The following is a 15,475-nucleotide window of genomic DNA, read 5'->3' as shown; positions in this document are numbered from 1 at the left end:
GGGTATAGGTGTTATCTGGTTACATAAGTCCTTTAGTGGTGATTTGTGAGATTTTAGTGCACTCATCATCTGAGCAACATACACTGTACCCTATTTGTAGTCTTTTATCCCTCACCTCCCTCCCACCCTTCCCCACAAGGCCCCAAAGTCCATTGTATCATTCTTATGCCTTTGTGTCCTCATAGCTTAGCTCCCACCTATCAGTGAGGACAAACAATGTTTGGTTTTCCATTCCTGAGTTACTTCACTTAGAAGAATAGTCTCCAATTTCATCCAGGTCACTACAAATGCTGTTAATTAATTCCTTTTTTTTTTTTTGAGAGGGAGTTTCGCTCTTGTTGCCCAAGCTGAAGTGCAATGGCACAATTTCGGCTCACTGCAACCTCTGCCTCCCGGATTCAAGCGATTCTCCCACCTCAGCCTCCCAAGTAGCTGGGATTACAGCCATGCAACACTAGGCCTGGCTAATTTTTGTATTTTTTTTTAGTAGAGATGGGGTTTCATCACGTTGGGCAGGCTGCTCTCAGACTCCTGACCTCAGGTGATCTACCTGCCTTGGCTTCCCAAAGTGCTGGGATTACAGGCATGAGCCACCATGCCTGGCCCGTCATTCCTTTCTATGGCTGAGTAGTATTCCATCATATAAATATACCAGTTTCTTTATCTACTCGTTGATGGATGGGCATTTGACTTGGTTCCATGATTTTACAATTGCAAACTGTGCTGCTATGAACATGTGTATGCAAGTATCTTTTTTGTATAATGACTTCTTTTCCTCTGGGTAGATACCCAGTAGCGGGATTGCTAGATCAAATGGTAGTTCCACTTTTAGTTCTTTAAGGAAATCTCCACATTGTTTTCCATAGTGGTTGTACTAGTTTACATTCCCACCAGCAGTGTACAAAGTATTCCCTGTTCATCGTATCCACATCAACATTTACTGTTTTTTGATTTTTTGATTATGGCCATTCTTGCAGGAGTAAGGTGGTATTGCATTGTGGTTTTGATTTGTATGTCTCTGATCACTAGTGAGGTTGAGCATTTTTTCATGTTTGTTGGCCATTTGTATATCTTCTTTTGAGAACTGTCTATTCATGTCCTTAGCCTACTTTTTGATGGCCTTGTTTTTTCTTACTGATTTGTGTTCATTGTAGATTCTAGATATTAGTCCTTTGTCAGATGTATAGATTATGAAGATTTTCTCCCACTCTGTGGGTTGTCTGTTTACTCTGCTGTTTGTTCCTTTTGCCATGCAAAAGCTTGTCAGTTTAATTAAGTCCCAACTATTTATCTTTGTTTTTAATACATTTGCTTTTGGGTTCTTGGTCATAAAATCTTGCCTAAGCCAGTGTCTAGAAGGGTTTTTCCAATGTTATCTTCTAGAATTTTTATAGTTTCAGATCTTAGATTTAAGTTCTTAATCCATCTTGAGTTGATTTTTGTATAAGGTGAGAGATGAGGATCCAGTTTCATTCTCCTATATGTGGCTAGCCAATTATGCCAGCACCATTTATTGAAAACGGTGTCCTTTCCCCACTTTATGGTTTTGTTTGCTTTGTCAAAGATCAGTTGGCTGTAAGCATTTAGGTTTATTTTTGGGTTTTCTATTCTGTTCCATTGGTGTATGTGACTGTTTTATATTGGTACCATGCTGTTTTGGTGACTATGGCCTTACAGTATAGTTTGAAATCAGGTAGTGTGATGCCTCCAGATTTGTTCTTTTTGCTTGGTCTTGCTTTGGCTATGCGGGCTCTTCTTTGGTTTCATGTGAATTTTAGAATTGTTTTTTCTAATTCTGTGAAGAATGATGGTAGTATTTTGATGGGGATTGTGTTGCATTTGTAGATTGCTTTTGGCAGTATGATATTCACAATATTGATCCTACACAAACATGAGCTTGGGATATGTTTCCATTTGTTTGTGTCAGCTGACAAATATTTTTGAGGTAAAAACTAACCTGATCAGTGTAGTGGGCAAGGCGAGGGGGATGGTAAAGGTCAAGAGCAGTGCAAGGTAATCCTGAAGCCTCTGTCTTAGAAGAATGAGTAAAGTCTTACATACTGAGAAAAGTGGATGTTCTGAGATCAGAAAACAGGTACAGATTGTGGGGGAGAGAGGAGTTCAGTTTTAAAATAACTGAGTTTAAAATACCATTTTGAAGCCCTCAGATAGGTCATGAGGTATGATTGGTCAGGCCTAAAACTTATTTAATTTTGGTATGGGTCATCTTTTGGAAGTGAGAATATGGGAAAGCCCTGAATTGAATTGATAGGTAGATCCTTAAGCCTCCTTAGAAGACAACGCTAATTTTTTAAAGTGTAAATTCCATTTTTCAAAAAAATGGTAATCATATGATTCAAATAAACAATTTAATAAAGAGTGAAGTCTTTTTTTTTCTCATTTCTCAAGCAACTCATTTTCTCTGCCCAGAGTAAGCAATGTTATTGGGTTTCTTTTGTATCCTTCCTGATGTACTCTTTACACATACCAGCACATATGCATAAATCTTCTGTCCTTTTTTTTTTTTTTTTTTTTGAGACAGGGTTTCACTCGGTTGCACAGGCTGGAGTATAGTGGTACAATCTTGACTGCAGCCTCCGCCTCCTGGGTTCAAGCGATCATCCCATCTCAGCCTCCTGAATAGCGAGGATTACAGGCATATGCCACCATGCTCAGCTAATTAAATTTTTTTTGGTAGAGACAAGGTCTCAGTATATTGCCTACGCTGGTCTTGAACTCCTGGGCTCAAACAATCTTCCCATCTCAGCCTCCCAAAGTGCTGGGATCCTTCCATCCTTTTTTACGACACATATACACAGACCCTTCACCTTCCCTGGCTAAGGGACATTTACTTACCTTAGAGTGGCTCCCTCAGTCTTAATCACATCTCCATCTTTCAGATAAACATATTGTTGCTCTCCATTTCCTATAATTTCTTCTCTCTGAGGATTCCGTGGGAGTTTTTTAATGCAATAGGTAGTGTCTAGTCATAAAACATATAAAATATATTGATTCACACTTTCAATTATAATTAAGCCTTTTAAGAGATCAACTTTCACTTTTCAACTTTTAAGAGATCATTTCACAAGCTAACACTTGTGAATGACTGCATAAAATATTAACATTAAGAGACAACAGAAAATGGGATGAATTACAGCAGGTTATCTCTGGGATGTAACTATTTCATATCTTTCAACCAAACAGCTCTTCATTCTTTCATGCCCCTCTAGGTTTACATGAAAGCCTCTATATTTTTCAAGTCACTCCTAGTTTACATAAAACATTTAAAAGTAGTTCTTCATAATCTCAGCTAGCTTTGGCATCCCGACAAGTGTTGAAGAGGCAGTAATACAGAACCTGGAAACTTTTCTCTATCCAGGTGCCTAACATGTAGCAAAGGTGTCATACAGTAATTAATAACAAAAGGATGATAGCATGAGGTCCTTGCTATGAGTACTGAAATGAAGCCCCAAACCAGTGGCTAAGATATTAAACCTTTAAAATAAGCTTAATCTATACCACTCCTCACTGACACAAAGAAAATAAATTAATTAACCAATTAACAATTGAGTGCCAATTAACTAACCAGTATACTAGGTACACTGAATACAATCACTGTGATATCAAAGTTCTTAAAAGTTGCCCTGATTGGGAAACCAAAACTTACAAACACGAAACAAACAACTATATTTGGTCCCATTGAATGAATATTAAATGGACAATTTGGCTAATAAAGGCAGCAGGAGTTCAGAGAAAGGAGAGTTAGGAAAGGATTTATAAATATGATAGAACTTGAGGTGTGACTTACAGGAGGAGCAGGATGGGTAAAGGTACAGAGAAGGAGTTGTAGGTAAGGGGAACTGCATTAGAAAAGGCATTAAGTCCAGGCATGGTGGCTCACACCTGTAATCCCAGCACTTTGGGAGGCCAAGGCGGGCGGATCACGAGGTCAGGAGTTCGAGACCAGTCTGGCCAATGCAGTGAAACCCCATCTCTACTAAACATACAAAAAAAATTAGCCAGGTGTGGTAGTGTGTGCCTGTAGTCCCAGATACTAGGGAGGCTGAGGCAGGGGAATTGAGTGAGCCGGGGAGGCAGAGGTTGCAGTGAGCCAAGATCGTGCCATTGCATTCCAGGCAGAGCAGCAGTGTGAGACTGTCTCAAAAAGAAAAAAAAACCAACCAACCAACCAACCAACCAACCAAACAAAAGCATTAACATGAGAATGAACATGACATATGTCTGACAACATAATGCTATCAATTTTTCTACTGCAAAATACTGGCTGGGAAGAGTGGAGATAAAGTTGGATAGGTAAGATGAGCTCAGATCAGAAAGGGTCTTAAATTACCTTTTACAAAATAGAAGAATATAAACTTTACCATGTGTAATCACTACACATTCTTTAGTAAGATAATGAAATAGTGTTAACTCATGATAAATATGGCGGCTGTGGGTAAGGAGACCAAAAGGAGATCAGAGAGCCCAGGAGGGGAATGACTGCAATTTCCCAGCTGGAAGGTAATGAATATTAGGGTTAAGATGGTAGCACTGGAAATATAAAGGCAGAAAGAGATACTTCAAAGAAAAATGGACAAGGTACAGGAATCTGCTAGTTTGAGGATAAAGGAGACAAACACTGAAATAAAAAGAAAAGAAACAACAACAAATACCACTTCCCCTTCCAACCCCAAACTCTATTATTTTGAATCTTGGAGGCCAAAGGAAAATAATGATATGCTTTTCTGGGAACTGACATCATATAACAAGATTGAGATATTGAGTTTTTTTTGTTTTTTGTTTATAAGCTGTATAATTTTATCTTTCAGCAAAGAAATGGAGGCGTTACATTTCTGCTTATGAGACCTTTAGTAGACAATTTAAAAAAATCGCAATTATATCAAAATTACAAAATGAATGTCATACTATAACTTTGTATCTGTTTTCAAACTTATGTGCAAATATAAATGATAACACTTAACCTATTTGAGTGGTTGTTGGAGCCTGGGGATGGGGGAAATAACTGCAAAGCAGCACCAGGGGACTGTTTTTGGAATGGAGGAAGTGTTCCATATCTTGACTGGAATGGTCACGTAGGTATTCATGTTTGTTAAAACTCACCAAACTGTTCACTTAAAATGGGCATATTTTATGTACGTAAATTAAAGCTCAATAAAATTGATTTATGAAGGAAAAAAGTGGGCTACAAATATTTTAATTTTTCAACCGGAAAAATCTGAAGAGTTGGCTGAGGTGACAAAGCTAATGAAGAAATCACAGAATAGTTTTTTTTTCCCCGCAAACAGGGTTTCACTTTGTAGCTCAGGCTGGTCTTGAACTGCTGGGCTCAAACTATCCTCCTGCCTCAGTCTCCTGAGTAGCTGGGATTATAAGCACACACCACCGTCTCTGGCATAAAATAGTTTTTTAATTAACAAGATTTAATAGGTAGATTAAAAGAAGAGATAAGACAAGATTAAAAGAGGTAAGACAAGAGAAGGAAAAGTCAGACTGAGAGATTATAAGTTCCTGTGGTATACAGTCCCCTTAGATTGGAAGAAAGGAGCTAAGAGGGTAAGGAAGCTTGTTTGCTAGTTTTTTTTATAACTGGCCGCCTGGTGATATTGGGTGTGGTAGCTGACATGTCCCAATTATTGTCACAAGGCCTAAAAAAGCAGATCTTTACAAATGTTTAAAAATACTAGCTCAATGTAAACGAGCATGAATGTTCTTGACCTCCTTACTATGCCCTGAATGTGCCAACCACACTCTCATTCCAGCATCTTTGCTCTTGCAATGCTGTTTGCCTGGCAGGCCTTCCTGCCGGGAGCTTGCTCCTTCTCTCTGTCCACTCTGGATGTAACAGCCCTTGCCCTTCTCCACTTTACTCTCTCTTCCCTTTCTCTTCTTATACCTTTATTTTCCTGCATAGCATCCACGATGATCTGATCTATTTTTTTCTCTTTTTTTTTCATTCTGGTGCCCAGGCTGGAGTGCAGTGGCACAATGATGGCTTACTGCAGCCTCAGCTTCCCTGGCTCAAGCAATCGGTCCACCTTGGCTTCCCGAGTAGCTGGGACTTCAGGTGCATGCCACCATACCAGGGAAACTTTTGTACTTTTTTTGGAGAGACAGGGTCTTGCTATGTTTCCCAAGCTGGTCTTTAACTCCTAAGCTCAAGCAATCCACCCACCTTGATCTCCCAAAGTGTTGGGATTACAGGCATGAGCCACTGCACCCAGACTGATCTATTATTTATTTACCATTAACGTCCCTACTGGAATAAAGCTCCATGAGAACACTGTCTGTTTTGTTCAGTGCCATACCCCTTGTGCCAACAACACTGTCTGACATACAACAGTAAAAGGAATATTTGTTTAATGAATTAATGAACGAATCTAGGTATATGACGGTGGGATGAGGAAATAAAGAGATGGAAAATATCAGTACTGTATAGGTTTCAGGGACAATGAATTATCAATACAATGATATCTTCCCTGAATTTCAGCATATCTTAGTAATTGCCTTAAAGTTACAGAAGGCCTGAGATAATCTGTTAGAATGTGAACAATAAGAGCACCTACCTCACAGTATCCACATAAATTGTTTAGTGCAGTGTCCGGCACAGGGTAAATGCTCAACAGTTGTTGGTTATGATTGAGTCTGAATAGTAACTCACAGACTAAAGTAAAATTGAGGATTTGAAACAGAAATCAGGACTTTCCGTTCCTCCTTTGTTAAAACTAGGCACAATATTCAACAGTCTCATCAATTTCTAAAAGTACCATTTAAAACTGAGGCATTTAGTAAATGGTTTATAGACTACTTAGCTCTGTAACTGAAATAAATTATTCTCCAAACATGGCTTTCCTCAATGAGCTTAATGAATGTTTTCTGTTTACCATTACTGATGCTTTTACAAATATCTCCTATGCCTCCAGAATGATCGTGGTGCCAGTGAGTCACTACAATTTCCTGGATTGCTGTGTTAAATTCAGTTAGAGCCTGCTTTAAACAGCTGATATATTCTGGAATTGCTGGTTCTCCAGTGTCAATGAGGATTCTCCTGAAAATTAAATGGAAGATAATCACACAATTGGAACGCTGAGTTGATATTAGCATTATTTTGTACACAGATAATTTACATTAAAGAAACTGCAAAAATTATTTTACTTTCAACATGCTCAAAAACCAGCTATGTCACTTCAGCTTAACTACAGTAATCTCACCCTAAGTTTTCTGAAAAAAATTAGAGCTAAATATAAGTCTAAACAAGGAATAATAGCAATAATCTTGAACATTTACATAGCAATTAAAGAAAACATGGCATCATTCCAAGAACCTTACATATTTTAACAATTTCATTCCTCATAACAACTGGTTAACATAGATATTTTATCATTATATTTAGAAGTAACTTGCCTAGGTTACTCTACAGATAAATGGCAGAAACATCTTTCAAACCCAGGTATTCTGATGCCAGAATATGTGCTCTTATCTATCTGCCTTTGAGATCTCATATCTCAGTATATTTCAAAAGTTTTATAGATATAAAAGATTTTGATTCAATGGCATCCCTAAAGGAACTAGTCTTTGGCACTATATATAGAACTTATCACTGAAGTTTTACATTAGCACCCTGACACATGAAAATGAAGGCTTTAGTGAAGCATGGGAAAAACGTGAGCTATTTTCATTCTTTACTTAGACAACCCAATTAGCTGTTTTTTTTTTTGCTTGTGGTTCTGAATCTTCCTTATATTTTGTTTGCCCTTCCTCATGATTTCATGAAGTGGCCTTTATGAAGTTTTGCTGAACTAAGGACATCGGGGTGACATGTGCCTCAAGATCCATTTTGTTTTTTTTTTTGGAGTCAGTGTCTTGCTCTGTCACCCAGGCTGGAGTGCAGTGATGTGATCTCGGCTCATTGCAGCCTTGACCTCCTGGGTGCAAGCAATTCTCCCACATCCACCTCCTGAGTAGCTGGGACTCAGGTATGCGCCATCAAGCCCGGCTCATTTTTGCAGAGATGGTATTTCGTCATATTGCCCAGGCTGGTCTCTTAACTCCTGGGGTCAAGCAATCCTCCCACCTTAGCCTCCCAAAGTGCTGGGATTATAGGCGTTGAGCCACCATGCCCAGCTCAAGATCCAATTCACAAACTTCTTTACTCGTGGTGTTTCACAGTAACACCTCACTAATTCATGGTGGCTGACAGATTAGCCTCGATGAAAAGTATGAGTTATTCATTCATTGATCAATAACTGTTTATGGATTACATAATGTGTGCTACAACTTTGTTCCTGCAGTAAGCAGGACAAAACAACCCTGCTTACATTCAACTGTTGGTGAGAAGGGGAACTGCATATGACTGGAAATAAACAATAAAAGTAACACACAATAGAAAGCATTTTGCAAAGCATTAAAATTAAACAGTGAGTAACTGGATGGCTATTTTTTATTGGTTGGTTTGTTTCCCTAACCCTACTCCCTGAGACCCAGAGCCAACAAAAACAAACTGGCCTCTCATAAGGGAGGAGGGCAATGGCCTCATAGCCCATTGGCTTCTATCTGCACCCTATGTTCTGTAGCACAGTAGATGTCCTTCAGAAACACAGTGTTGAACTGTCCCATCCGCAGACAGGAGCCCAGGTGGTTACATTGGACCAAGGGGGCATTTATTATAGGGTTCTGTTGGTAGTTGAAATATAAGGAAGAGATGGCTTAAAGAACATTTAGAAGGTACAATCAACCAACCAACAGGATATTTGTTAAACAACTAGATGTGGAAGGAGGGAAACAGTTGGCGATTCTGAGGTTTCTAGGTGGGAGGATTGGTGTGCCATTAATCAAGAAGGTAAACCCTGGAGGGAGCAAATTTGAGATGAGTTTGACTTGGGTCAGAGAGAATTCTGATGCTATTCCTAGCCATCTTACCTCGCTTTTTTTCCATAGCAAAAAAATGTTATTACACATTATTACCATGTAACATATTATGTATTTACATATTTACTTGTTTATTGTCTATTTCCACACCCAATACCACCCTACAAATTTGAGTCCCTTCAGGGCAGAAAGCTTGTCTGTTTGGTTCAAGGAATTTATGGATTTATTTGTTTATCTATAATACATTGTACTGCACTTAGCACTGTGGATATTTAGTCATGCTAAATTTAAAATACACAAGACTATAATACTATGATACCTCCAATAACACTCTCTAGCCCACCCATCCTAGATTTTGGCTGCCTCCATGCTTTTGGGGTTATTTACCACAAATTCCTACTGCTCCTAGAGTCACTGGGACTATTTTTGTGGGTCTTCTGGTCCTCAAAAAGAATCCTTCCATGCTTCAGGTAAGACTCAAATTTTTTCAATCCGTCAAGGCCCCACCACTTTTAAAATTATTTCTTAATCCTTGCCTTCCCGTCCTTCCAAGAAACTCTGTTTTGAAATATCTCATAATCTAAAAATGAATATAAATCTCTGTAATTTAAAGACCAGATCACATCACACTGACCAAAAGTCATGACAAAATTAACAGGGTTGATACACAAATTTGATAAAATCTAGTAGCAAAGAAAACAGATCTTTTAGAATGCCTGTGCTGGTTGTTTGCAGGTGAAAGTTTGAGTGACCATATGACTGTGGTACTGAAGAACATGTTTCTGGGCCTCCAGTTTTAGATCTCTTAATGGCCCTGTCTTTGTCTAACAAAATTGGAATTGACAAAAGAAGGGCTCTCAAAAGAAAGAAAACAGAAAAAAGTTCTGGAATTAATATAATCTATTCAGAACAAAGGAGGGGTGTCTAGATGCTATCAAACCTAAAACATGAGTTTGCACCAAGCTTTGAGGGAAAAAAAAAAAGTCACACTGATAACATATTACATTGACACAGCAATTTAAACCATTTGGAGCTTTCATATTTACTATTTCTTTTGATCCTCATATCAACTCTAGGGAGGAATTATTACTTTATTAATTATTTATTTTAAGAAAACTAGTCTTCAGAAAGGCTAAGTGATTTGCTCCAGGTCATATAACCAGCAAGAGGCAGTGCCAGGAAGCACTAGATGTTCAGATACAAGGTCCCCATTGAAAACACTGCCTCTCTAGCAGAAGGGGATTGCTTAGGTTAAGTGCTTAGAATCATTCTTTATGTGGAATAAATAAAACTTCAGCTGTACATTTGAAAAAACTGTTAACAGTTTTGACATTGAAAAAAATGTTATTAGTTTCTCCCTTAGCAAACAGTTACTCTAACCATGATGTCTGTGAATAGTTATAATAGATGATTGGATAGTATCATCTCCACATGGGCTAGCTGACTTTGTTCTTTTTGGTCAAGACAATAATATCCTATATCTTAGGAAGTCATTTTGCAAATGCAAATTATGCTAATCAAGGGCTCAAGAGAAGAGTATAGATGAATCTGTATAGGTCTATGAACGATTTATTCACTAGAGCAAAGTGTCTGGCACACAGTAGGCACACAATAACTATTTGCTACACAAATGGAGAAAAAAATTTTCAATTGATGGAAAATTAGTAGAATCAAATTCCTTGTTATAGGTATTTTATATCAATATTAAGATAGGTATTAACTGGTCTCTATTTGCTGTCACTCTTACAAAATCATTAGATATTTTCTGAACACTTACTATGAGCCCAGTGTTGTCTAGATGTTATGAGGAAAGCAGAAGTGATAAAAATATTAGCTAACACGGTATGTTTTCCATGTGCTAGAACTTAAGTACTTTTCATATATGTTTTTTCACTTAAATTTCACTGAATCCTCATAACATCTAATGAGGTAGATACTATACAACATTCACTGGGTTGTATCACACACCTGAAGCTTAGAACTGTCTTGTTCAAAGTCATATGGCTAGTAAATGGCACCAGGATTCTAACCTAGGTAACCAGAGTCCAGAGTTTTAATTCTATTCCACTTGACTGCCTTTTTCTATTATCAGCCACGCTATCTGCCCACAAAGTATGTACAATTTTGACAGGAAAGGTTAAAATTGCAGCTTTTAGAGGTTCTTGAGCAGAGGAGGAAAGTGAAAATACTGGACAATTTGGCTGTCATTTGTTATTCAAATGCTTATGGAGTGCCTATGTACTAAGCATCACAGTTAGGTCTAGCAGTGTTTTAGTGAAATTCATTTGGCATTCATGGGCTGATCAGATGAGAAAGGAAGACCAGCTAAAACTATAGTTATCCAGCAGTCTTGGAGTCATTACAGTGAAAATTAAGAGAACATGTGCAGAATGCTCATTCATTCAGCAACTATTTAGTGTTCTACCTGTACTATGTATAAGGCTCTGTGCTAGGTGCTGGGGATATAGCCATGAATACGCTTTCACTGAACTGATGTTATAGTGGGGTATGAAGGTGTGGAAAGACACTAAGCTTCTTGCACAAAAAAATCATTTCATTATCATTGAGATAAGGACCACGAAAAGTATGGAGTGCTTCTAATACAGTCTGATGCATCAGGGAAGACTTCCATGAGGGAATGGTATTTCAGCTGTGCTCTAAAGGATGAATGAGATTAGCTGGATAAAGAAGGGAGGGAAGAGTGGAAGAAAGAGGAAAGCATGCATGAAGGCCCTGAGACAGGGTACCATAAACCTCATCTGAAACACTCTAAGGCCAGCATGGCTGGAATGGGAGAGGTTTGACAGGAGCCTGATAAGACTGATGGAGGTCAGAATACATAAGGCCTTCCAATTTTCATTCCTAACATACCACTCAGGCTACATAGGGAAGATTGGATTGGAGAGAGACAGAAGTAGTCGTACAGAAGCCAGTTAGGAGGCTATTACAGTAGCCTAAGCAAGAGTTGTGCTGGCTTGGACTGAGTGGTAGCAGGGGACATGAACAGATCTTCATAATGGCTTGGATATGCAGTAGGAAGCAAATAAATGTCTGGGAGGGTATTTAGGCATTTCCTTTGATGGTTTTGTTTACCAAGATATGAACAACTGGAGGAGGACCTGGCAGTTTTCTGGGAAAAGTTATGAGTTCAGTATGGAAAACACTGAGTTCCAGACAGCAGTGAGTTATGCAAATAGATTTAAAAGTTGGCTACTTAGTCTGAAGATCAAGTTTGGAATTTGAACTGGAGCTATATATTTGGTAGTTAATAATAAACAGATAATAAAGGTAAAGCCAAAGAAGTAGATGAGATCACCTAGAGAAAACAGTAGAAGGACATGAGAGATGAGGATTACATCTTGAATAACTAAAATCATTAAAGATTTGGTAAAGAAGGTGACTCTATCAAGGTGAAAGAGAAAGAGCAGCTCTAGAGGTAAGAGGAAATCTGAAGAATGTGGTGTTGGCAAATTAAGGAGGGAGTGGTCAATGGTATCAAAGCACTGAAGTTCAAGGAAGATGAGAACAGAAAAATACCATTGAGGTTAGTGATACAAAAGCCGCTTGTGATCTTAGAACTGTCTTGTGAAGCGGAATGGGTGGATACCAATCTCAGAACATCTGACAAGAGGTCAATTAATATTAATTTCTAGCCACCTTTTACTGTACAAGTTTTACTTTATACAGTAGCATCATCTACACTTATTTCTAGCTCAACTATACAGACTCTCTAGTTCAACTATATGGAGAAATAATTTACATAGTGCAAGTAATTCCACTGGCCATTCCACTCCATTAATTTATGTGAGCAACAGTGTTAAGTAATTTAAGACGGGCGACTATAAATCTGTTTTTCCCTCAGTTAGTCTTTAAGTCTCTTTTAGCACTAGCACTTTGCTATGTTGAGTGTGATTCTAGTGTTTAAAGATACAGTGTGTATTTTTCGTACAACATAGCCCCTAAACACAAGCCAATTTCTTCATCTGGTTTTCAAACAGAATCAGCCATCTGTTTCAACGCTGGAAAAAAGGCAGGTTGTGCTGAACTTACTGAGACAATACACTGATCTCCAACATGGTGTTCTTGTAAGAGACTTTCCAGGGTAATTCTGATAATATGCATCTTTTGTCTGAGGTATTGACTAGTTTAAGATGACACACCGAAGAGAGACCGCCTATGAATTTACTTGGTTGAGGGACTCCCAGCCAAGACAGACTGTAACCTAGAGATCTGGCATTTTTCCTGCTTAATTCTCTATCCTCCTAGATTCTGGTGGTAGCCTAAACCTTTGGTAACTACCTGACCCTGCCTTGTTTACTCTGAGCTTAATCTTTTACCTGCCCACCTTGCAGGTCTGCTGCTTCTAAAATTCTTATTTACTGGAAAAACGCCAAACAGTAGACACTTCCAAGGAAAACTCAATTAACTGTACTCACTAAATCGTTTTTAGTAATCAATTATATTTTAAAAATTATTTATGTCTTGACTGCACAATTAAATTCTATGCTCAAGAGACTACATTTTCTTGGTTCATCCAGTAAAGACTACAAAACTTGCTAAATGCCTAAGACTTACTATGCAGTAAACCAAATCTCCCATTCCTGTATAATTTCACTAAAACAGAATGCAGTTAAACAAGAGCAAAAGTATCTTCTTAGAAATACAGGTGTGTTACTGTGTCTGCAAATTAAACTCAAACAAGGTCATACACAATTGAAACAAAAAACTTCTCCAAATTAGTTACGTCAGCTCCTCTTAGGATCCCACAGGCTACAGACAACCAATTTGGAAGCCAAGAGAATCCTGCCCTCTGCTGCTGAGTTGAGGAAATCGCCTTAACATAATTAATCGCTTTTGAGAAGGGAAGTTACACTCTGGGCAAAACACCAGTTAAAGTCAAGCGAGCAGAGTAAACGCTTTCTTGGACTCTTGACATCCGAATTTTCTCAAGTTTAAACACGCACACTCTGGCATTCAAACATCAAGCAGAGTAAATCGGGTTTCAAAACAGGAAGTTTCTTTCTTTCTTTTTTTTTTTTTCCATTTCTCGCTAGAGAGCTATCACCCGGGGTGGTCGTATTTTAGCTAGCTTCGAGATCCGAGTGTCTTGCGTGCAGTCCCGGCGGGCCGCTAGGCGCGGGGCTGCCCTACTAGGGACAGGACGCGGCGCTCTCCACTGCCCGCACACCCGCGATCAGTCACAGCCCGGGCTCCGCGGCCTGCCGCGTACGTTGGGGAGGTTGAAGAACGTTTACCTGGGGCCGGTCCCCACTAGGTAGGTGTTAGTGCCCTGGAGGGTCATGGGACCCGGGTTACAGCCCAACACACGCACGACTCGATTGGACAGCCGCTCGACGCGCTGCAGTATAGCAGCCATTCCCGCCTCAGCCGGCGCCGCAGTGTTACCTATCTGGATACTCCACTGCGGAACAAAACAACGGGCCGGGGACAGCGAGTAGCGTCCATGTGACGCCGCGCAAGCCGGGAGGGAGGGGATTGGCTAGCGGGGACGGGGGGCGGGGGAGGGGGGGGCAGGTATCATGTGACACCGCGGGCGAGGTGGGGCGGGGATCCCGCAGCACGGCCGGGGGCGGAACCAGAGGTCACGTGACGCCGCGCGGGCCGCGCGGGCAGTGGTGGGAAGGCTGGCGCGAGGCGTGAGGTGGAGTGAGGCGAAGCGGGAATCTGGCTCTGTCACGGGGGCTGGTGCTTCACGGGTTTGTGTCCTAGACAGGCGAGTGGATCCAAGTGGGCGAGAGAAATTTTAATCTGGAAGAGTCTTGTGATGGGGCACACAGGTTTGGTAACTGTTCGTTATTCAGTAATAAATCCCAGGAAGGATTGCCAGTCAGACTTTTAGGCAGTGGCTGTGTGTGTGTGTGTATGTGTGTAGTAGTGGTAGCCTGTTCATCTTTTTTTTTTTTTTTTTTTTTGAGACGGAGTCTCGCTCTGCCGCCCAGGCTGGAGTGCAGTGGCGCTGTTTTGGCTCACTGCGAGCTCCGTCTCCCGGGTTCACGCCATTCTCCTGCCTCAGCCTCCTGAGTAGCTGGGACTACAGGCACCTGCCACCACGCCCGGCTAATTTTTTGTATTTTTAGTAGAGATGGGGTTTCAGTGTGTTAGCCAGGATGGTCTCGATCTCCTGACCTCAGGTGATCCACCCGCCTCGGCCTCCCAAAGTGCTGGGATTAGAGGTGTGAGCCACCATGCCTGGCCATCCTGTTCATCTTTTATAATAAATACTGGTAAGACATATTTACTTAGTACTTCCTACTGTGCCTAAGTGCTTTCTACAAACATCCCACTTAACTCCTTTAATCCTCAAAACATTATTAAGAGGTGGACACTATTTTTGTTACAAATGATAAACGGGAATTGGGCGGCTGCCCAGGTGACAGATTCTGCGTGTGCAGCCTTGCTCCTACCTGCCTCGTACTAACACTTGACCCCCTCTGTGCGATTCAAGGAGCATGCCTCTGCCTCCCAGTGTTACCCGCCTGCCCAGAGAGCTAGGCTGGTCTTGTGGAGCTGTTTTATGTCCAAGATGGCAGGGACTCATTTTGTAACAAGTTGGTTTCTAATCAGCCAA

At 40.1% G+C, this 15,475-nt stretch overlaps 2 protein-coding genes across 5 annotated transcripts in view; one reads left to right on the top strand and one right to left on the bottom strand.

Moving 5' to 3' along the window:
* LACTB2 (lactamase beta 2) overlaps positions 1–14,363 on the bottom strand; it is a 34,334-nt gene extending 19,971 nt beyond the window's left edge. For both annotated transcript variants that reach the window (XM_030937529.1, XM_030937528.1), the window contains exons 1-3: positions 14,142–14,363; positions 6,903–7,066; positions 2,857–2,983 (exon numbers count right to left, since the gene is read on the bottom strand). In XM_030937529.1, the coding sequence (XP_030793389.1) occupies positions 2,857–2,983; positions 6,903–7,066; positions 14,142–14,263 (413 nt within the window). In that variant the 5' untranslated portion in view covers positions 14,264–14,363. The remainder of the gene's footprint in view (positions 1–2,856; positions 2,984–6,902; positions 7,067–14,141) is intronic.
* A 180-nt stretch (positions 14,364–14,543) lies between these two features.
* XKR9 (XK related 9) overlaps positions 14,544–15,475 on the top strand; it is a 64,120-nt gene continuing 63,188 nt past the window's right edge. The window contains exon 1 of one of the 3 annotated variants that reach the window (XM_010384246.1): positions 14,544–14,684. The gene's annotated coding sequence lies outside the window, so the exon portion shown is untranslated. The remainder of the gene's footprint in view (positions 14,685–15,475) is intronic. The other 2 variants (XM_010384228.2, XM_010384237.1) reach the window with 2 other exon arrangements.

This window comes from Rhinopithecus roxellana, chromosome 9 (genome assembly GCF_007565055.1).
Source record: "Rhinopithecus roxellana isolate Shanxi Qingling chromosome 9, ASM756505v1, whole genome shotgun sequence".
NCBI lineage: Eukaryota > Metazoa > Chordata > Mammalia > Primates > Cercopithecidae > Rhinopithecus > Rhinopithecus roxellana.
This window is presented reverse-complemented; position numbering and strand designations above follow the sequence as displayed.